Source organism: Sus scrofa, chromosome 5, assembly GCF_000003025.6.
Source record: "Sus scrofa isolate TJ Tabasco breed Duroc chromosome 5, Sscrofa11.1, whole genome shotgun sequence".
Taxonomy (NCBI): Eukaryota; Metazoa; Chordata; class Mammalia; order Artiodactyla; family Suidae; genus Sus; species Sus scrofa.
The window spans coordinates 12,180,543-12,202,974 of record NC_010447.5 but is presented as its reverse complement, the minus strand read 5'-3'; the positions used below and the strand labels follow the sequence as shown (position 1 = coordinate 12,202,974).

Below are 22,432 nucleotides of genomic sequence, written 5' to 3'. Positions count from 1 at the left end.
CCACTCTCCAGCATGGAGGAGAATAAAGACAACATGTGTTCAGCCAAGTCCTCTGTAAAGGTGGCTTCCAGCCACCACATCAAGGTAGTGGGAACGGCCACACACGCTGCCAGCTCTAAGTCTGGAAACTGTCTTCTGTCGTTGCTGAACCGTGACCTCCCTCCACCTTCCCTGTCGACTCTGGTCCCTGGGCCAGCGGATGCCTTGGGAGCATCCTCGCTGCCAAAGAGGAAAGTACAAAATAGCACATATTTGAATTGCAGAGGAAAAACTGAAGCAAATAAAGACATATTAATTCACAGACCAAATAGGCGGATTTGGGGTTGGCCAACGATTTTATTTTGGAAGGACTTTGCAAATATATTTGGAAGAGCAGAATGTTATTTAATTTTAGTTAAGTTTAATGCAGTTTTATTTTTGTAAGGAAAACACTGGTGTGGCCTCTGCACTGGGTCATCTTGGCCTTGGTCTTTCTGGACCATGAGTGTGGGATCTTGTTGGTCCTGGCAGGTTGTTCTTGGGTTACAGGTGAGTGATGAGTTGGGATAGGTGGAGTGGGTGCTCCAGGCCTAAGTTTGCTCTAACAAGTTAGTATGTGCTGCCTTACCTCTCCCTGATATTTTACAAGTCCAGGGTATTTTGACGAACTTGTCTTTCTCCTTATCCTAAGGCCTTAGCCTACAGTGCATGTTAGAAGCCTCAAGATACTCAGGATTCGACATAGTACAGAAGTCACAGTAGTGGTGATAACACCAATAACAGTGACAGCAAACACATAGGATTTGGGATGGGCCACATGCTGTTCTCAGTGCTTGTACTCCTTAACCCTCACAGCAGCTTTATGAGGTATTGTCTTGTCATAGATTAGGAAACAGAGGCACAGAGAGGCTTACTAACTTGCCTAAGGTCACACAGCACCAGTGCTGGGATTCAAACCCAGGCCCTCAGGCTCTAGAGACCAGGCTCTTTAATTCTATGTCATGTTGCTGCTCCACTAGTAATAAGTACATCACTTATAAGCCACGTGAGGGGCACTGGGCCAAGACAATCAGAGAGATTTAGGAGGAAAGAGCTCTGGGGACACAGGACTTTGCCTGAGACCGTGCTGTAATGGTGGAACTCAAACTCATATGTGGCTTCCTGATTACAAAACCTTACTCTCTTTTCCCTGAACTATTCTCAGATGAAAATGTTCCAAGCTCAGGCCATTTCAGGGTAAGGAAGGAACTGGCTCACTCTGCATGCAGAAGCTTCCAGAAGTACCCAGCTTTATAGGACAAGTCTGCTTATGACATGTTAAGTCCAAATGAAGTCAAGCCATTTTTGAGCCAGGAAAGGGTAGACCTTGCTATTTAAAGGAATCTTTTTTGCTTTTTTTTTTTTTCCCTCAAGGCAAAGACTCCCTCCTTCATTTACCTCCTGTATTAATGAAGCAGCAGAAGATGGAGCCAAATCGATTCAGGAAGAATCAATAGAAAAGTCCTGGCAGAGATGCCTTCTGCCCAATAGTTAAGCTGTTACAACCTGCCTGTGGGAGTTAATGTAGAGGAAAGAGTCCCTGGGGCCTCTGGGAGGATGGCTCCCTGCCAAGGATGCTGTCTTAAAGTTAGACACAGGGGTAGAGGCAGAATCTTTAGGGGACTTGGCCTGGGATCTTGACAAACTCTTGTTTCTACAGCAGACTTGGAAACAGCCACTCGCCTCTTCCCAACTTGAGCTGCCTCCACTAAACTGCTAACTTTGCCAATGGTCTCTGTGTCTTGCCATCCCTGGCAAGTAAGGTCCGGAGGGGCCATTGATTCATCTGGGTCCTGACTTCATGTCTGACTGGGAGAGTAGTCTCCAAGCTTAGCTGGAGAGCAAGAGGTTAGGATTCAGTTGGGCTAGGGGAAGTAGTTCTTACTAAAGAAATTTTTAAGAGTTAGAGTCTATGAACTGAGAAACCTGGTGAAGCATCCAAAATGGGGAAGGATAATAAAGCTACCAGAATAGGCAGGGTGTGTGTGTGTGTGTGTGTGTGTGTGTGTGTGTGTGTGTGTGTTTTAAGGTAATCTGTTTAACAAACTTTTACTAAACACCTAATCTTTTCAGGGCTACCAGAATAGGCAGGGTGTGTGTGTGTGTGTGTGTGTGTATAATAAAGCTACCAGAATAGGCAGGGTGTGTGTGTGTGTGTGTGTGTGTGTGTGTGTGTGTATAATAAAGCTACCAGAATAGGCAGGGTGTGTGTGTGTGGATAATAAAGCTACCAGAATAGGCAGGGTGTGTGTGTGTGTGTGTGTGTGTTTTAAGGTAATGTGTTTAACAAACTTTTACTAAGCACCTAATCTTTTCAGGGCTAAGTGCAATGTGAGGTAGGAAAGAGTGATAAGATCCTAGAGCTAGAAGAGTTCAAGCTGCAATTCAAAACACAGCTGCTCTACATGCAAAATCCATTCCATTCTGGTCAAGGTCCTGGCATGGGAGCATCCCAGCCCCCTTTGATGGAGAAGCTCTCTGCCCCGCTGGCAGCACCACTTCAACCCGCCCTGACTTTGTTGCTAGTTCCTGTTATGAGATGATTTTTTTTTCTTTGGCTGGGCTAATAAATGTAACTTCTTTGCAGTTTTCGAGTTCTGTCTTCAAGACCTGTCCATTTGCTGGTTTAACAAATAATGAAGATGGCTGTTGAGTACCTCTTCTTCATGTATAATAGAAAAAGAAGTCTCTTATAATCTCCTAGGCAGTCCTTCTCTTCTCTGTGTTTTTACTGCACATAGTAAACGCCTCTTTCCCAATCTTTGTCACACTGGGTCTGTCTATTTTCATATTCATAGTCAACTAAAATTTACTGAACCACTTCTAACCACATGTTGTAAGAAATTTCATAAAATTTTTCATTTAATTCTCATTCCAGTTACCTGACACAAGTAGTATACACCCTTTTTACAGCTGAGAAAATTGAGGCTCAGAAAAAGGAAGTGGTTTTACTTCTCTGTGGGTTTCCTCAGCTGTGTGATGTAGATGTTAACATTATGTGCACATAGTAGGTGTGTGATAAGTGGAAGCTATTTTTCTTTTCTTTTTTTATCTTTTTAGGGCCACAACCCGAGGCATATGGAAGTTCTCTGGCTAGGGGTCAAATCAGAGCTGTAGCTGCCCACCACAGCCATTGCAACGCCAGATTTGAGCCACACTTGCGACCTATACCGAAGCTCATGGTGATGCTGGATCCTTAACCCACTGAATGAGGACAGGGATCAAACCTGCATCCTCATGGATTCTAGTCGTATTCTTAACCTGCTGCCACATCGGAAATTCTGGGAGCTATTTTTCTGGAAACAAAACTTCCATGGTCAGCCCATTCCATTTTTGTCAATGATGTGATGATAATGGTGATATTAATAAAACTGATCTAATATACACTCTGTCCAAGACACGGTGCCAGGAGTTCACATGCATTATCTTGCTTAATCCTTTCAACCAGGTAACTGCTATCATTACTATCTTATTTTATAAAAGAGGAAATTGGAGGCCAGAAACAAAGTTACCCACCCACAGTCATAAAAGCCATAAAGAACGGGGCTGAGATTAGAACAGTTTGGTTGGTTCCTGAGCCTCTGCTTCCAACTGCTTCCCCCTCCACCACATCCTCATTGAGCTGCTCTCTACTGCATCCCTTGCATCTAAGTACCAAGCACCCCATCAGAGTGCCAACTGGGGCATGGAGAGAAGCTGGCATGAATCACAACCCTGTGGGTGTATTAAGATGGGACAAAATTAATGCATGCAAAGGAAGAGCCCAATGAGGGAGAGCTCAGAAAGAGGTCCTGGTAGAAAAAGGATAGGTCTAGGAGACCACGGGGTTTTCAGATGTGCAATGGAGGAAGGGCAAGAGGCTCTAACAGGGGAAGTAGATTTTGGATTATTGTGAAATCACAGAGTCAAGAAACTCCTCCAGGGGTGAGTGCAGCCTAGGAATTTCCAACCAGCAACTATGAACATTTAGGGAAATTAATTCCAAAAATGTTTGCCTTCTCTTTCTCTTCCACTCCTCCCTGACCACCCTAACCCAGTGCCTCTTATCTGAATTCTTGCTCATATAAACACTATCATCTAGTTGCCTCAAAGTTACAAAGAAAGCAATTCCAGGTACTCCGGGGGCTGGATGCCCATCTGAGACATGATCCCTGATGTGGTTCACACCTCCCTCACCTCCCTGTCTCCACCTTGTCTTTTCTACAGTGATCCGGGCCAAGGTGGTGGGGAAGAAGCTGGTGAAGGAGGGGCCCTTTGGCACACTGGTCTACACCATCAAGCAGATGAAGGTGAGTGGCCGCAGCCCAATCCTAGGCCCCATGAAGGTTTGGGGGGATTTTTCTTTCTTTTCTTTTCTTTTTTTTTTTTTTGCCAGTGAGTCTTGGCCAATGGAGGCAAGTAGGATTTGACTTCTGGTGTGTGTTTGCTCAGTGTCTGAGCCCCAGCCCCAGTCCTACACCTGGTGTGAGAGGATGTAGGCAAGGCAGCAGAAAGGGATGGGTGGTGGATGCTTCATCCAGAGCTAAGGCAGGCAGAGTCCCTCAGAGGCAGCTGTAAAGAAGCTGGGCTCTGGAACTAGACAGCAGATAGCCCTGTTACCTCGTAACTCTGAGACACTGGCCAAGGCCCTGCCTCTTCCTGGTCTTCTCATCTGTAACATCGGGGGTGGGGTGTGTGGACTAGATGCTCTCTCTGGGCTCTTCCAAGGTCTGACTTTTTGAGATTCAACAATGCCTATTGGTCTTATGTAGTCACTGAGGTCACAACTTAGGTTTAACCCCTCAAGACTTCACATTGCCTTGTGCTGATCACAGGAACTTCAAACCCAGGTAGGAACTGCGCCCTCTTTCCCTATTTTCCTTCCACTTAGCTCACTTGCCTTAGAATTATCCCTTTTCCTGAGCTCAGTTTTACCATCTGTTAACAGTGCGGGGTTGGACTGGGTATACCTAAGAGCCCTCCTGGTTCAGGCATTTCAGGATTCTAAGTGCCCTGGGACACCAGCTGCATTACTTCTAAGCAGGAGCTCATTTGGGTGCTTCAGCAGCCAGCTGGGCCTCTGCTCTGAACAGTTTGGCAGCTGGCCACATCCCACCTTTGTCAGTGCCTCCCTACGTGCAGCACTCTGTGCCGGGAGCCCTGGAGGCCACGAGGAAGACGTGCTTCCTATGCTTAGGAACTACACTCAGGCGGGGAGAGAAGACACATGTGCATGACTAATCAGAGGTTCAAGATGGGGTGTGCCCAGGTCTCAGTGGACTGCCAGCCTTGTACTCAGTGCTCGTATTTGCATTCCTAGCAATTAGGGTGGGACCCGGCAGGCTAGAGGGACTTGGTGAATGCTTGTTCATCTAATAAGGGAATGAGGAAACTTATTTCCACTAGCTTAGAGGAAACTCCCCAGAGGAGACAAGCCTTGATGCCCCCTGGATGGAATTGAGAGGAGGAATAACACAGCCTATAGGTGGTACTCAGCCATCTCAGAGGCAGACCTCCTATGCATTATTCCTGTGTCCTGAGGCCTGAGATTAGATGTACTGAGTTTGTGGAACCTGTTGCTTTGGATTCAATTTTGGAAACATCCACAGCCTTCTGGTTATGTAATGTCCAGAGTCAGCCCTGGCCAGCTGCCCTTGGCTGCCCAAGCCTGGTCATGGGACCAGCTTATGTCTTCAGACAGCCACGGGGAAAGAAGAGTGGGCGGAGGGGGACCAACAAGAGCAGTATCAACCCAAAACACCCACTGTGTAACCCCTGGCGGCTGAGGAGCAAATGCCAAAGCAGATTAAACAAAAGCAGAGGTTCAGGAGGTGCATTCCCTGCCTGCTCTAGAACAATCCTTCCCATTGTGAGATGCTTGGTAGCCAGCATAGAGCTGGGAGGGGAAGAGCTGGGCAGAGTTCCTCAGCTTGCTTAGCTTCCCTTCTTCCGGACCTGGAAGCCAGGTTGACCAGAGGCCCTTGCTGTGGGCAGAATGTCCCATTCCACTCACACTGGGTGTAAGAACAGCTACTGAGGAGATGTTTAGAGGCCAAATAATACTTCCTTTCCTATCCACTTCAGAGCACACACACCCACTCCAAATGCTGGTCTTATGCTGGCCATTCACCGTTTCTCAGGTCCATGGATCAGGGTGCTGGGCATTAGATAAAATAAAATCCCTTGTTTTACTTGTGATCTAGGCTCAAAGGGAAATAAGTTGCTCAAAGTCACACATTTTATTAAAGGCAGTTCTATTTCCCAAGCTGAAGTGTCAGGATTCCTTTCTAATCCTGCGTGTTCTTTCTATGACCCCCCCGCCAAAACTCCCTGCCATCTTACTTTGATCATCAACTACTGTCTAATATCTTTTATCAACTCTGCCCCTGCTAACAGCCCAATATGAGATTACCCACAGAACTGGTCATTACCCTTCTACCCAGAGAGGCCACTGGATTCTGCCGGTCTCCAGGTTACCGGTCTGCTAATCCAAGAAGGTATGGGATCCAGGAGTAGGTTATCTGATCATCCTCCCTCCCTGCTTTCTCTTTCCCTCCTCCCCATCCTCTCTGTGCTTAGCACTGAGCTTTGGGCTCCAGATACAAAGATAATTGTTATAATGAATATAAGACTCCATATAAGTCACGGTGAATGAGCATTGTACCATGCATCCTGATAAGCCACACATGGATTAGTTGTCACTGCAACCCTATGGAATTAGCCTCTACTTTGCAGGTGAGACTTGGAAAGGTTATATAGTCAAGATCATGTAGCTAGAACGCAGCAAACCAGAGGTTTTGCCTACAAGGAGATTACACAGCAGTGAAGCAGCAGGCTGATTCATCATTCCTACACACTGTGGGGGCTCCCCCCATCCTATTTGTATCTAGTGCCCCAAGGGAACAAAAGGAGGTTAGCTTGGGTTTGTGGGTTTGTCATCCAACACTGTAGCTCTTGACTTGCAAAGGGTGTATCGAAAAAATCTTTGTAGGAGGGAAGGAGGAGTGTCCAGAGCGCAGAGCCTGCAGGAGTTTTGGCACTGGTCCCTGGGCGCTTTGTTCTGGTGGATTAGAGTCTACCCTAGAGAGTCAGACAGGCAAGGCAAGGGCTCCCTTAGAGCAGGACTAAAGGAACTCAGAAAACGTGAGAATTTGAGCCGCCCTGTCTGACCTCTCTCTTCTCTCTCAGAGTTCCCACCTGCTCCCCCCAAACTTCTCACCAGATGAAAGGCAAGCAGACCCTCTCCCACATGCTAATTCCAGAGCCTCTGGTCCTCCTCTCAGGCATATCTTGAGTGTACAGAAACCCACAGGTGTGTGTTGGGGGCAGGGAGGGTGTTAGAATGCTGAGGGAGCACACTGCAAACCCAAACCTGGAGACTGGCTGGGGCTGAGGTGCTGGGCTATGGTGCAAAGGTGGAAGTCTCCAGAATAGGATGTTCTAATCTTTGGGGACCTTATCTCTTATCAGGCCCATGAGAAAGTGGTCTGCTTGTCCTGGAGCTGTAGCTTGTGTCATGAAGACATGTTCTTAGGCTGGGTCTAGGGGGCAGTATGTAGGGGACATTACATCCCAGCTAGTCTTGGGAAGGTCCCGTGGGGAGGCCTGCTGGTCATGTGCATGTCTTGACTCGGGTCTAGACAGATCTGCTGGACAATGAGAAGGCTTGGCCCCCAGGGACTTCCGTTAGGGCTTTGTCTAATCAAATGAGCAATAGCAGGCTCTCGCCTTTGAAGCTCCAGCTGGTAGCCTCTCTGACCCCTTAGCCCACAGGGAACTGTTCTCCTCTTCCCAATGCCTGTGACTTTATAGTTCAGGACCTGCATTAGCCCTCAGCAGAGCCTCCTTCCGTTCCCATGTGCTCTGCCTCCCCAGCTAGAGAGCCCATTCTGTGAGAGAAGATCCATGCACTTGGTACCTCATGAGGTATCTAATGACTCAGACACTCAGTCGTTTATGAGAGTAAGTCATGAGTTTAAATGAGTTCAAGATATAAAGCAGCATCCAGTGCAGTGCTGATCCTCCATGGGCATGCCAGAAATATCTGACATAGTGGTGATATGTTATGCTGTGACTATAGAATGAAGACCAGACATTCCATAAGAAATAGGTAAAACTCCCCAAACTCAGGCATTTCTCACATTATTTGTCCTTTCACCCCAAGGGAAGTTAACATCTTGGAACTCTGTGTGGATAGTATCACGAAGCAAGGCCTAGAGGCTTGTAGAGTCCAATATGATATAGACATATGTTGTGTATATATATATACACACACACACACACATATGTTGCGGTAGAATATTATAATGGAACATTATTCGGCCTTTAAAAATAAGGAAATTCTTTCATTTTTGACAACTTAGATGAACCCAGAGGACGTTATGCTAAGTGTAAAAAGCCGGACACAGAAAGACAAATATTGCATGATCTCATTTGTGGAATCTAAAAAAGTCAAATTCTTATTTTGTTTTTATATTTTTTGTCTTTGTGACATTTCTTGGGCCGCTCCTGCGGCATATGGAGTTTCCCAGGCTAGGGGTCTATGCCAGAGCCACAGCAACGTGGGATCCGAGCCGAGTCTGCAACCTACACCACAGCTCACGGCAATGCTAGATCCTTAACCCACTGAGCAAGGCCAGGGACCGAACCCGCAACCCCATGGTTCCTAGTCGGATTCGTTAACCACTGCGCCACGACGGGAACTAAAAAAGTCAAATTCTTAGAAGCAGAGAGTAGAATGGTGTTTTACCAGGGTCTAGAAGGTGGAGGAATTAGGGAGATGTTGGTGAAAGGGTAAAAACTTGTGGCACCCCAGCAAGAGTAAGTTTTGGAGTTCTGATGGATAGCATGGTGGCAGTAGTTAACAATACTGTACTAGATACTAGAAATCTGCTAAGAGAGTAGATGGTAAGTGTTCTCACACATAGCTAACTATGTAGATGAGGTGACAGATGCACTAACTAGCTTCACTGTGGGAATTAGTGTATATATGCATCAAAACATCGTTGTACATCTTACACTGATTAACTTTTTATCTGTTAATTTACCTCAATAAAGCTGGGGGCGAGGGTAGGGGAAGGGCAATGTGCCTATGTCTGAAACCCACTTCAACCACTCGCACTAAAAGATGGGGTTGGGCAAGATGTGTAGGAAGAAGAGGACCAAAGTCTTCCCTCCACTCATTACTAACTTCCGTACAACTAGTTTTAAGCTAACTCTTACTGAATGTGTAGCAAGTGCTATTCTAAGGCATTTCATTCTCAAAAAAAAAAAAAAAACCCACCTTATAAGTACCTTGTCCCATCTTACATATGAAAAAGCTGAGGCCCAAAGAGGGTAGGCAACTTTCTGAGAGGCCAATAAATGGCAGAGACAAGATGCAGACTCTGGCTGTCTGTCTGCAGAACCTGAATTTACCATTAATCCTCCATTGCATCAACTGGATTAGATTAATATCCTTTTCAATGCTGAGGTCTCAGATTTTCTGATGTCAGAACATAATAAGCCCATTATAAACCTCCTACAGAGATGGTTAGTTCAAACCAATTCTAGTTCTCTATGACTATAGACCTAATAATACTTTAGGATTAATATTCAGGTCAAGATGGATTATTACAAAGAAAAGACAATAAGTAAAACCTGGCTTTACCATACATTTACCATTTTGTTATTTTCAGAATTTACCCTAAAAAGCAGCTCTGTATTTGTCAGACTCAGTCATTTGCAGTGTATTAAGATTTTGATTTGGTGTGCAAATGCTAGAAACCACGTTAAAATATAGGGTTCTTAAAATTCAAAAGCTGCAGTGATGCCAAGCTTATTTCAAGATAAGTTCTTACCAGGCAGGAGTTTGATTCTTACCCACAGAGCAGAGAGGAGATAAAGGGACAGAATAACATAGAATAAACTGAGGCTCCAATAAGCTGGCCTGAAAGACCTAGAGTGAGTGCTGAGTTGAAACATTTGCCAAAAAGTCAAAGGTTGGCCACACCAAAATGAGAAGTTGTTGGGCCCAGGAGTGAGTATAGGGGATGTTGTCCAAGGCCACACTTGATGATGTGTACTCAGCAGCATCTTAAGCATGGTTCCTATTAAAGCCAGAGAGGCACCATCCATCACTGAAGAAGTAGGGGTATGATGTGACATGCCCCTGCTCCCCCTGGGCACAAGTGAAAACTGAGTGAGGACAGTGCTTCTTGTTGCTCTTAACCATTTCCTTGTTCAGCTAGAGAACCTCTGGGAGAAGAGGATTAAGAAGGGGGGCCAGGTAAATTAAAAGCATCTGCACCAATGGTTGCACACAATTAGAGCAACATTCCGCTTGAAAAGGCAGAGGCTCCCAAACTCTGTTGGTCCAACAGACCCTTTGTGATGACAGAGGGCCTCACGGACCACTACCCCCACCAGCCAGTCGTCACTTAAAAGAAGACAGGGAGGGAAAAAAAAAAAAAAAACAGCCCATTAGACTGAATGGGAGGCACTTAGATGAGACACAAATGAGGTGATGTCTGGCTTTTGATAAATTACCATAAGTAAATTAATAACACATGCCAGGAATTAAAGTAGAGACATTGTCTTATTGGAAACTCTTGGGATAAGCCCAGGGACCACCAGTCATTCAGGGCCTGTATACTCTGAGAACTGAGGGATAATGGGATTGGGCAACACCTCGGTGCCCACTCCCACCCCCACCAACTCACATGGTAACAGTTGTCTCGACAGATCCAGGCCCATGTAACACTCATGGACTTGACCTGGAATCACCAAGTGGGTTCAGCCTCTGTTATGTTCACACCAGTGGCTCTGAGTGCAAGCTGATAGAGGAGGCACAAGAGCTATAAATGGCATTTGCCTGCATCAGAGGCCCTTGGGCATGAACTCGTGAGGCTGCAGTGGGAGACAGCGTAGGGTAATAGTTAAGAGCAGATGCCTCTGCTTGGATTCCTGCCTCTGCCATTTACCAACCGTGTGACTCTAGACAAGCCGCTTAACCTGCCCGGGCCTCAGGCTCCTCATCTATAAAGTGGAATAGGAGGTGTGATGTGATTGCCTGGATGGGAAGCTTTCTTCAGGAAGGCACCAACCATGGCTCAGATAAGAGAAGAGCAGGTGGCCTTGTCTCGGGACTGGGGGCCCTGGGGTAGGTAGGTCAGTGATTGGCCACACAATGGCCTCTTAGGGGAATCAGACCCCACTGCTCAAATGACAGCATGTGTCCTGAGCCCTGGTTTTCTCTCATAATATTCTTTCTGCCCACAGATGTACCGAGGCTTCACCAAGATGCCCCATGTGCAGTATATCCACACAGAAGCTTCTGAAAGTCTCTGTGGCCTTAAGCTAGAAGTCAACAAGTACCAGTACCTGCTGACAGGTAATTGCTCATTCTAGCATCTGGGTTAGGGTTTGGCTGAGATCCACTGTTCCTTCACTTGAGAAGGATGGGGGAGGAGTAGCCCAGAAGTGTCCTCAGAACCTTGGCCATGAGACCACTGAACTGTGAGGAGCATCTAGTGTTGAGTCCATCTTGCTTGGCCAGTGGTGGGATCTTGAGGTTCCTCCAGTGAGGCTGGTTTTTAGTCTCTGCTCCACTACTGCCTCTGGGGAGGAAATTTCCTAGTTTTGCAATTTCTCAGTTTCACTATAAATAAAAAGAAATTGCTAATACCTATTCCTCTCCACATCATAGTCAATCTATTAGGTCTATCTTTGAATGCTGTCAACCATTAGACAGTCAGTGTAGGAAAGGCAAGAACAAAAGCAAGACTAAAAGCCATTGGCATGGGAGGTGAACAGCTGATCTCCATTCCCAGCTCCAGTGCTTATATGATTTGAGACCTGCAAATAATTTAACCTCTCTGAGCTTCATTTTTCCCATTTGAAAATGAGGATACAATTCACCCTAAAAAGTGTTGGGCAGGATGAAATAAAATCATGGGACTGAAAAGTACTTAGCACAGGTCCTGGTCTAAGGGGTTCCTCAGTAGATATGAATTCTTTTCTTTTTGGCTGGGTTCTGGACTGGCAACTTTCTCCTTGTCATCCCTTTCCTCCTCTAGGCCGTGTCTATGATGGCAAGATGTACACAGGATTGTGCAACTTTGTGGAGAGATGGGACCAGCTCACCCTCTCCCAGCGCAAGGGGCTGAACTATCGATATCATCTGGGTTGTAACTGCAAGGTAAGCCACAGCAATAACAGCCAAGGGAAGTGCTGGCTCCCAATCCCAGAACCATCAGCTCCTGCAGTGCTGGGCACTGGGTTGTTGGGCTGGGAAGCGTATGCATGTCAGGCCTGGGCAGAGGGGCAGGTCTGAGCAGGGGTGGTGAGGAATGTTGCACCCAGGCTGAGCAGTGAAGAAGGCAAGGAAAGAATGCCTTTCTGCTGTGATCTGTGCTGCCCACTTGATAACTGCTAGGGCACAAGGGCTCTTCAAAATCCTTCGCCCTCCCGCAGCTCAAGGTTGTGGCAAGTACAAGATCCTTATGCTGGCAGGTCCTTACAAGCAGTCCCAAGTGGACCCACTTGGCAGCTGACCCACTGGCAACCCCCAGGTGGGCAAGCTGACGCAGGACTGCTGATACCACTTGCTGCAGGGGGTTACTCTTCAACCTGGCCTGACTCCTTGACCCAAGCACAGGGTCAGGGCACACAGTCTTGCTGCTGTGGGAGGGAGCTGGGCCATTCTCTCAGTTAATACAATTCTGCAAAATGGTGATAATAGTGACCACAACTACTATAGTTTTAATTAAATAGTTTAAATTACTGTTACCCCCATTTTACAAACGAGGAAACAGAGGCCCAGAGAGCTTAAGTAAATAGGCCTAAGTCACATAGCTCAGTAAATCTGATTTCCAGCCTGGGGCAGCTAGACTTTACAGTTCATGCTTTAATCATTCTAATTCCTTAATTCCCTACAACAGCTGAGAGCTCTCATTTTTACCTGTCACCATTTGACAGGGAAAAGCTGTCTCAAAAGTAATTCTATCACTTTCTGGCTGTGTGACCTAGAGCAAGTTACTTAACCTCTCTGAAGTTCTATTTTTTAATTTGTAAAAGGGGGATAAATCTGTTATGAGAATTAGAATAATATAGAAGCACTTAGCAGAATGTCTGGTACAGAGTAGGTGCTCAGTAAGTATTGGCAAGTGTTATTTATATTATTTTCACTAAGAGAGTGATGTGGCTGGGCTCCACTTACATTGGTCCCAGGTTCTGACTCCAGACTGGGGCAATCCTCAGGCCTAGGTCCACCACGGCAGAGTCCACCGACCTTTGGTTGTTATCTAATTGCAGATTAAATCCTGCTACTACCTGCCTTGCTTTGTGACCTCCAAGAATGAGTGTCTCTGGACAGACATGCTCTCCAATTTCGGCTACCCGGGCTACCAGTCCAAACACTATGCCTGCATCCGGCAGAAGGGTGGCTATTGCAGCTGGTACCGAGGATGGGCCCCCCCGGACAAAAGCATCATCAATGCCACAGACCCCTGAGCGCCAGACCCTGCCCCACCTCACTTCCCTCCCTTCCCACTGAGCTTCCCTTGGACACTAACTCTTCCCAGATGATGACAATGAAATTAGTGCCTGTTTTCTCGCAAATTTAGCACTTCGAACACTTAAAGGAAAATCTGTGCTGTCATATGGAGTTTATTTGGAACCATCCTCCTGCCCCCCCCTTCCCCTTCTTTTTGGTTTTGACATCACCTGTTTCTACCTGGGAATTTTTGGTGCCATGCCAGAAAGAATGAGGAATGTATACTCCTCTTCTTCGTGATAATATAATCTATATTTTTTTAGGAAAACGAAAATTGAAAAACTGTCCCATTTGGGCATTGTAATACTACTCCTCTTTCTTCTTCCCCAACTCACCATCTCCCAGGCCCTCCTCCCTTTGCCCTTCTCTTCCCTCTTCCCCAGTACATAAAGGACACAGACAAGGAAGCTGCTGAAAAGCCAACTATTTCGAATCAGTCAAGGGCAGCAAGCAGATAGACTCAAGGTACGCAGAAGATCTTATACACCAAGGAGATGCTACCGCAGGTCCCAGCCAGACTTTGGCTATCTGTGTCTGCATGGGAGAGTGAGGGAGGGAAGGAAGGACCTGCAAGAGGGTCTGGATGACGCAGCACACACACAGTTCCCCCAGCCCAGGGATGCTTGGGTTGACCAGATGTTTCTGAGGCTGGAGCAAGCAGCCAGGCCAGAGTAACCGAACTTTCTCAGTTGGTGAAGATCTAAACATCTGCCTGAGGTCAGGAGGCAATTTGCCTGCCTTGTACAAAAGCTCAGGTGAAAGACTGAGATGAATGTCTTTCCTCTCCCTGCCTCCCACAAGATTTCCTCCTGGAAAACTCTGGGAGACTTGGCCAGGAGCTTGCCTTTATGTAAATTGGAGAAATATACACACCGTACACTATCCACAGATATAGCCAAGTAGATTTGGGTAGAGAATACTATTTCCAAAGTAGCGTTTAGCTCACCTAGGGGGGACGTGTTTGCATACACATTTGCATATACCCATGTGGGGACATAAGCTAATTTTTTTACAGGACACAGAATTCTGTTCAATGCTGTTAAATATGCCAATAGTTTAGTCTCTTCTATTTTGTTGTCATTGCTTGTTTGAAGAAAATCATGACATTCCAAGTTGACTTTTTTCATTTTAATTAAAATTTGAAATACTGAGCACCCTCAGCATCCCTCTAATTGGGGTCATCTGACCTCTATCCCTCTTCTGCTTCATGTTGGGGCCTTCATTTAACTGCCTTACTGGCTTGGCTCAGATGGGAGATGAGAGTTAGTATGGGTCAGGGGTCTGGGCGCAAGAAGAAAAGCTGCAATGTCCTGTCTTAGATGGCCACCTTTCCTAGGTTTGGGGACAACTTGCTTCCTTCCTCCAGCTTATTGGTGAGTGAATGCCACCATCTGAGGTCCTCGCCTCCTAGAATTAAAATTGGTGGTCACTGAGAAAGCCTGACTCTGCAATCCACTATAGGGTTTTTGCTGTGTTTTTGAAATAAAACTATAATATAAATTCTCTGATTAAATAAAATTACTTTAAGTTTTAGTGTTGAAAGTGAGATGCCAAGAGTAAGTGATAATGTATATTTTACAGAATTGGAGATGGTAGGATGGTTAACATTTAACATGATTGCTTTGTCTCTCTTTTCAAATTATGGGTATTTATCCTCTATTAGTATTTGCATCTTCAGTTCATTCCACTTTAGGAAACAGAGCTGTCAATTGAAACAAGAGGAAAAAAAAGCAAACAACACATTGTACTGTCTTGCACACACACACAAATGCCCAGGCAAAGTGTTGGCAGAACTCCAGAGTGGGAAGGCAGTAGAGGCATCTGGTTTCCTTAGGATCAATTTCATTACCTAGTACCTTTCATCATGTGGTTGTGACATGTGGCATACAGGAAATGAGATGCTTTGTCCTCTCAGTGGGGCAGTGTAAGCAGAAGGAGCTGAGGTGATCAGGCCAGTGCTTTTTAAGGGGTGAGCCCCAGATCTGGTGTTTTAAGATTTTCTTTATTTGAACCTCAGAGTCCTACAAGGTAGAATCCCTGACCCAACCTGCACAAATGCCCCCTCCCCCCGACAACTGGACATCAGTGTGACCTCCATGAGGCATCTGGTTATTCTTGGTTGCTGGTGGGGTCAACTCCACTCACACAAGGAGGGGCTTGGGGTGAGGCCTGAGTATGAATCATCTGAAGTTTCCTTGCTGAAAAGTTGGTGGAACCATAGCCCCATCTGCCAGGCCCTGGCAAGGAGAACAGCAGGTCCTGGGCCTAAAGAAGGGTCCTTTGCAAAGTGATGTTGTCAGAGGGCGGTTTTTGAGCTTTCTATAAGCTATAGCTTTGTTTATTTCACCTGTTCACTTACTGTATAATTTAAAGTCATTTATGTAGCTGAGACACTTCTGTATTTCATTCATATCGTGAACGTTTTATTTTGCTAAATCTTATGTCATGTGTAGGCTGTAATATGTGTACATTGTGTTTAAGAGAAAAAAAAATGAAACCCACATGCCGCCATTTTCCTGAATCAAATTCTACAATGGAATGGAGGGTAAATACTTCTACTGTGCAGGCAGCCAGACTGGCAAATTGGAGAAACTAGAAGGAACTAGCCCCTGAGACTCCTCCAGCCTCCTTCCTATTGGCATCCTTGTGTTTTCTGGAGTAGGAAGGAGGAGGGAAACAAGAGCAAGTACATTCACATCCTTGCTCTGCATCAACTGGCCCTGGGCAGTCTGCTGGGCATTCCCATCCTTTTTCCCCCATCTGTTTGCCCACCCCACTGGGAAGCCATGATTTCTCCTAACAGTCCAGGGCCATGGGAGCTGTTATTCCAAGAGCCCTTGGCCTCCTCTGGCCATCTCGTCTGCCTCCCGATCCAGGAAGCACCACACCCATGCTCTCACTACTCAGGCCAGTGCTCCATTTGGCCAGGGTGGATAAGAATTCTGTGCTTTATTCTGACCCAGCCCCAGCCCCAACATCACAATGGTCAAGGTACAGCCCATGAGCACCATCTTTCATACCATGGTTCTTGAGCAGTTAAAAAACAAATGACTTGCTGGAACAGCTGTCTCAGAGACACTGTGGTCCCTAGGAGACAAGACTCTCCCTGATCCTGCCTTTTGTCATGTGTTTGCCAATCAACAATACGGATTACCCCAAAATGACGCCCAAGTATTTGGCTCCTGGCTGCTAAAGTAAAAATATCACTGAAATAATTTTACACAGGAAAAACACTTAAAAATCTGATGGCAAAAGCAAAAAAAATAGGGGCAGTGCTGGGGGATGGATACTAATAACTTCCAAATTGGCTCTTGCTTGGGAAGCATGAGGAGGACTCATCCTCCAAGGGGCGAGGCTTCGTAAATCCCCTTATGTCCCCACCTTCCTCCTCAGCCAGTCTGCTGTCCTGAGACCCAGAAGTGAAGGAGAGAAACCAACCAGAGAAAACCCTGTCTGGAAGGAATGTATTTGTTGCTAAATTTTGTAGCACTGTTTACAGTTTTCCTCCATGTTATTTATGAATTTTATATTCCGTGAATGTATATTGTCTTGTAATGTTGCATAATGTTCACTTTTTATAGTGTGTCCTTTATTCTAAACAGTAAAGTGGTTTTATTTCTATCACATACCTTCAGTCTCTTGCCTCCTATGTCTTGACCGCCGTTGGGGGTTAGAGAGACCACAGGGGGCCTCGGAAGCCGGGTCCTGCCTGCTGTGGCTCCCAGCCTGTGCACGCTCCCCACCCGCCCCCCCGCTCACTTCTACAGTGTGGGCCCACCCTGCCCCAGCCCTTTTCCAAGGCAGGTGCCTTTTCCAGAGTGGACCCTAGAGTTCCTCCCAGCTACTAATCCAGCCCTGACCTTGCTCCCTGATTCAATGGCCAGGGAAACTGGACCTCTAGTTGCCTATTAGTGGCACAGGTATTCCCAGACTGGGGCCCTGACTTGACCTTCCCTGTTTTCTTCCTAAGAATCTCAACATGGTGGAAGTCAGGGGGGATGGGGGAGGCTCAAATAGCAGTCTTCAATGCCAAATGCCTGCCTGAAATTCCGAGTATGGCTTGGCCTAGTCGGGAATGCCAGGAACTCACTACAGCCAGCCAACCGCTCCCTGAACTTACAACTGGGCCTGTCACCCTCGATGGGCTGGGTTAGCTGCAGACCCCTCACCAATGTTCATTCCACTGTTGACAGTGTTCCAGGGTATAGCTTTCCCCCTATTTTAAAGCTACCCTACTTGGAGAACCTATCGTATGTCAGGCACGGCACCCTATACACATGATCACATTAAACCTCAACCATCCCATAAGGTGGTTTCACATCATCCACGGTTTTCAGCTGAGGCTCACAGAGACCCAAGACCTAGTCAACAGGAAGAACTGGGATTCGAACTCAGACTGGTTTGATGTTAAACCCTGAATTTTCTCCACTGTGTTGTCACTATACTGGAATATGCCAGGTTCCACTTACTGTTCTTATTCTAATCAGTACATGCTGGATTCTGTGACTCCTCTCAGTGGACCAGATATAAGGGAAAGATAATCAGTGAGAAACATTTCTGCCTGGTTAGACTGTTCCCACCTGGAGACACCCATCAGTGTCTCCAAACAGGATTGTTGGGTTCAGCAGTCTAAGCTCGGGGTCTACCAGCAGGCCATCATCCCCATCAGGGATTACTGGATACCCTATCAACTATTCTGCTCCCCAAGACTCACATTCCTTGCAAGGCATGTATGGGGCCATGGCCCTGCATTCCTTTGACCAGTTCAACAAGACCACTGACCATACAAGCAGGTATGTCACGGTTATCTGAGCTGCCCAGAATTCTTCCATTCAACTTCTGGCTGCAGGATGGAGAGCTCTTCACCCCATCCAAAAAGACATTCATCTTTTCCACCATCCAAATGGGAAGCCATCCCACATATTCCAAATAAGTTCCAACCACTTCCAAGATGCAACCTCAGGTATATTCAAAAGCTATAATGCAAAAAGAATGCACAAGGAAACTTCCCTTCAATGATCAATGCAAATAAAATATTACTGCTTTTATTGAAATAAGAGTTGAAACCAGGTTCTCCACAGGGCTCAAGTGAACAACTTTCACTTTATTATCAACCCTTGGTTCCAACGTGCCAGCTCAAGTTCCCCCTGATTTGCTGAAAATTCTGGATGTCCCAAAGAATATTGTCCATCTTTGATATCTGCTATAGTGCCTGAATTTTCACCTGGAGACCTGACTCTTTCTCTAGGAAAGTCCAGTATTCCTATAGGATGTCACAGCTATTCTTTAGAGTCTATGTGGTCATGGAGCAGCCCCTGAGCCCACTTCCTCCATTCAAATGGTTTGAAAACATGGATATCAGTGTTTATTCCGTATCACAAAAATAAGCAAAGTTAAAAAAGGCACTCACCATTGGCTTATGGTTGGGAAAAAATGTTTGCTCCACAAGCGGGAACTTCTCAGGACCCAGGGAATGGAAGATCTTAATAAGTTGAGAGAACTAGGACAAAAGATGAGAGAACATTGGTCAACCACTGCTAAACAGTATGGCAAAACCTCCTTGATCCCAGGCCTCAAAGCATCTGTCTGTTCTGAGCTGATGGGATAAAGGCCAGAGTCCTTGGCCAGACACTCATCCTCTCTATCATCTGGTTGCACCAACCCCTTCATTCTCATCAGGCCCACTAAGTTCTGTTCAATCACATTTAATCAGCATTTACTACACTCTTAGCATTTCACACAAGCACAACTTGCTGACCTTCATGCCATGTTTCCTGCCTGCAGTGACCTTCTTTTTTGAGAGGCATACTGCATAGTATAGTGTAGACTCTGGGTTCAAATCCTCTACCACTTACTAGCTGTGTAAGAGCTTCAGTTTCTGAGCTTCAGTTCCCTCATTTGTAAATGGAGAAAACAAGAGATCCCACTTGATGGGATTGTTGTAAAAATTAAATATACAGTGTATTAAAAGCAAAGCCTGGTTCATAGGTACACTTCAATGTTGGCTATATTAGCACTATTTTCTCTCCCTACTCACTTCCAATAGGGTGAACTGCATCCCTTCCATGCCGTGCTTCCCCCCACCCCCGCAACTTCCTTATTTTGCCATGGAAGTAGCTACTGTCTCTGGAGATACAAGGTAACCTCCGAAAAGGCAGACCTGAGACTTAAGATTCTCCTCCATCGCCCACCTCTCTCAGCATCCCTGGGATCTCACTCTGTACCAGGCACTGCACTTTAATACTGGGGCTACATGCTGAACATGCAGTCCAGACACGGAGGAAAGCCAGCCTATGGGCAGATGGTTGAGATAATAAGGTCTTGCTGGAGGAAAGCAAGGAGGTTGTGGACCTGGAGGAGGGACAGAGTGGGGGTGAGGACAGTTCCTTGGAGCAGATGACAGAGAAGAAAGAAGGCCACTCCAGGTGAGCAATGAAAGAACATTTTGTAGACAAGAACTGTCCCCTGGAGACAGTAGCTGCCATGGCTATGGCCTTGGGTGCCAGGGACAGTGAGAGAGGAGGCTAGAAAGTGATCTATCACAGGCCATCAGAAGTCTGAAAGGTGGACATAAGCAGGGAAGAGCAAGGTAGATTCTGATCAGGAAGAAGGAATAAGATACTAAGAACTCACACAGAACAGGTAACTTAGGAACTTTCTGCATTAGGCCAGGATTGATCTGCAAACTCTTGGGTTATAGCCTGCAGCTGTGGTACCACATGGTGTCAATTTAGTGAGTTTGAGGGACCTCAGAAATATGGGAAATAATGGGAGGGTCCCTTGTTTTATAGATAAAGAAGCTGAAGTCCAGAGAAGAAGAGTAATTCCATAATCAAGCGCACAAGTTTTGAGATGTCTAGCTTCACCCTACTGACTACGTGAGGCTCAGTAGCCTCATCTGTACAATAATAGAAGATATTAGAAATACCTACTCATCAGGATGGTTTGAAAATTAAATATAATATGCATGTTAAGAGCTCAGCATAGCACAGCTAATATTAATGAGTGATAGTTGCTACTAGCACCATGACTATGTGGAAAAAAAAAGAAGGGTGAACTAATATCATCTAGGATCCTTCTTGCTTGCTTTCTTTTTTTGCTTTTTAGGGCCGCACCTGCAGTATATGGAAGTTTCCAGGCTAGGGGTCAAATTGGAGCTGTAGCTTCCAGCCTACGCTACAGCCACAGCAAAGCAAGATCCAAGCCGTGTCTGCAACCTTTGCCACAGCTCATGGCAATGCTGGATCCTTAACCCACTGAGCGAGGCCAGGGATTGAGCCCACATCCTCATGGATAGTAGTTGGATTCATTTCCACTGAGCCACATCAGGAACTCCTAGGATCCTTTCTGAGATGTTGTAAGCTGAAAAGCTTAGTTAGGAAAGAATGAGACAGAGACCAAAGCCATGGCAATAGTGGTTAAAGATTATCCATATCAATTAAATTAATGCATGTATGCACTCAATATACATTGAGTGCCAACTCTGCAGAGACCTCATTCTTAGTACTATTGACAAGAATAGCTGTCACCATTTATTGAGTGTGTATTTAATGCCCCCAACATTCTAAGCACTTTACATGTATTAACTCATAACCCTCTCAGGAAGGCCTTATTTTTATCATCCTTTTACAAATATGGAAAATAAAGTCAGAGCGGTCAAGCAAATTGCTCAAGGCTACACAGCTCATAAATGGAGGCGCCAGGACTTAGGCAGTCTGGCTCCAGAGCCCCTGTTTTTAACCACTGCCCTATCACCAGGAGACCAACCAGAGACAACAAGAGAAGACATGGCTAAGATGTGGATGAGATGGAGCACATTCCACATACCTCCCAACCCCTACATTTTCTCTTCCCCATTCTGCTTTGTTTCCCCCTTGACACTTATCAGATGCCATATAAAATAAGTGGCATGTTTATTAACATACTGCATGTGTCCCTGCTCACTAGAATGTAGGATCCAGAGGTTTTGGCCTGGTTTGCTCACTGCCAACTTCCTAGGACTTTCAATAGTCCCTGAAACACAGCAGGTGTTCAATAAATATTTGTGGCACAATGGATTACTTCAAGTATGGGAGCCAGGTAATACAGATGAATGAATAAATAGATCATTCTAGATGGAGATAAGTATTGGAGAAAAAAATAGAGTATTTGGGGGAGTGAAGGGGTCGTATTTTAGGAAAACCTTCTCTTATAGGTAATATTTGGATGGACAGTCCAATCAAATGAATGAACATAAAACTAATGAATAAAAGTGGGGGAGGGATTGAAACTTGGGTGTTAGAGAAAGAAGATTTCACCCCTCACCGGCTACATGACCCTGGGGAGTTCCAAAACGGCCCTAAAGCTGATCTTACTTTCTGTAAGATAGAACAATGACGCTCTCTTCATAGGATAGCAACAGTGTGAGCACCAGGCAGCACAGTTTTCTAGGACACAGTAAGTGCTCAATAAACAGTACTGAGCTTTAACAAAAATGATACTCTCAAATATCAGTATGAGCAGTATGGTACCCCCCTCTTAACACTAGCATTATTGTAAAATAACACTGTGTCATAATACACTATATAATTCTGTTAGGCAATAATTACAAGAAGGGGTTTGGGATCCAAGCTTTTTATTGAGTTGCTTTAAAAAGACTCCTTTTATTACTAGGCCTCCATGCTGGGGAATGGGTCCACTTCAGGGCTTGGAGGCCAGACACTGCCTCCCCTTCCTTCCGGTCAGCCTCGCCCGGCACCTACCACCCAGGGCTTGCTGCAGAAGTTGTAGACAGAGTAGAGGGAGTTGACGGCAGGCAGCCCTCCGTACTGGAGGCCGATGACCAGGCTGCGGTAGTCTTCGCCCAGGGCCATGCTGTAGGCATGCTGGCGGACAAGGATGAAGTCTGGCTTGAAGGATCTG

The 22,432-nt window shown here is 45.9% G+C and overlaps 2 protein-coding genes across 5 annotated transcripts in view; one reads left to right on the top strand and one right to left on the bottom strand.

Annotated features, from left to right (window-relative positions):
* TIMP3 (TIMP metallopeptidase inhibitor 3) overlaps positions 1–17,159 on the top strand; it is a 56,784-nt gene extending 39,625 nt beyond the window's left edge. The window contains exons 2-5 of the mRNA XM_003126073.6: positions 4,225–4,307; positions 11,257–11,368; positions 12,054–12,175; positions 13,291–17,159. Of these exons, the coding sequence (XP_003126121.3) occupies positions 4,225–4,307; positions 11,257–11,368; positions 12,054–12,175; positions 13,291–13,488 (515 nt within the window). The 3' untranslated portion in view covers positions 13,489–17,159. The remainder of the gene's footprint in view (positions 1–4,224; positions 4,308–11,256; positions 11,369–12,053; positions 12,176–13,290) is intronic.
* SYN3 (synapsin III) overlaps positions 1–22,432 on the bottom strand; it is a 484,255-nt gene that overhangs the window by 299,021 nt on the left and 162,802 nt on the right. For all 4 annotated transcript variants that reach the window (XM_021091548.1, XM_021091550.1, XM_021091552.1 and 1 more), the window contains 2 exons: positions 22,273–22,429; positions 18,942–19,031 (listed from right to left, as the gene is read on the bottom strand). In XM_021091548.1, coding sequence (XP_020947207.1) covers positions 18,942–19,031; positions 22,273–22,429 — 247 coding nt within the window. The remainder of the gene's footprint in view (positions 1–18,941; positions 19,032–22,272; positions 22,430–22,432) is intronic.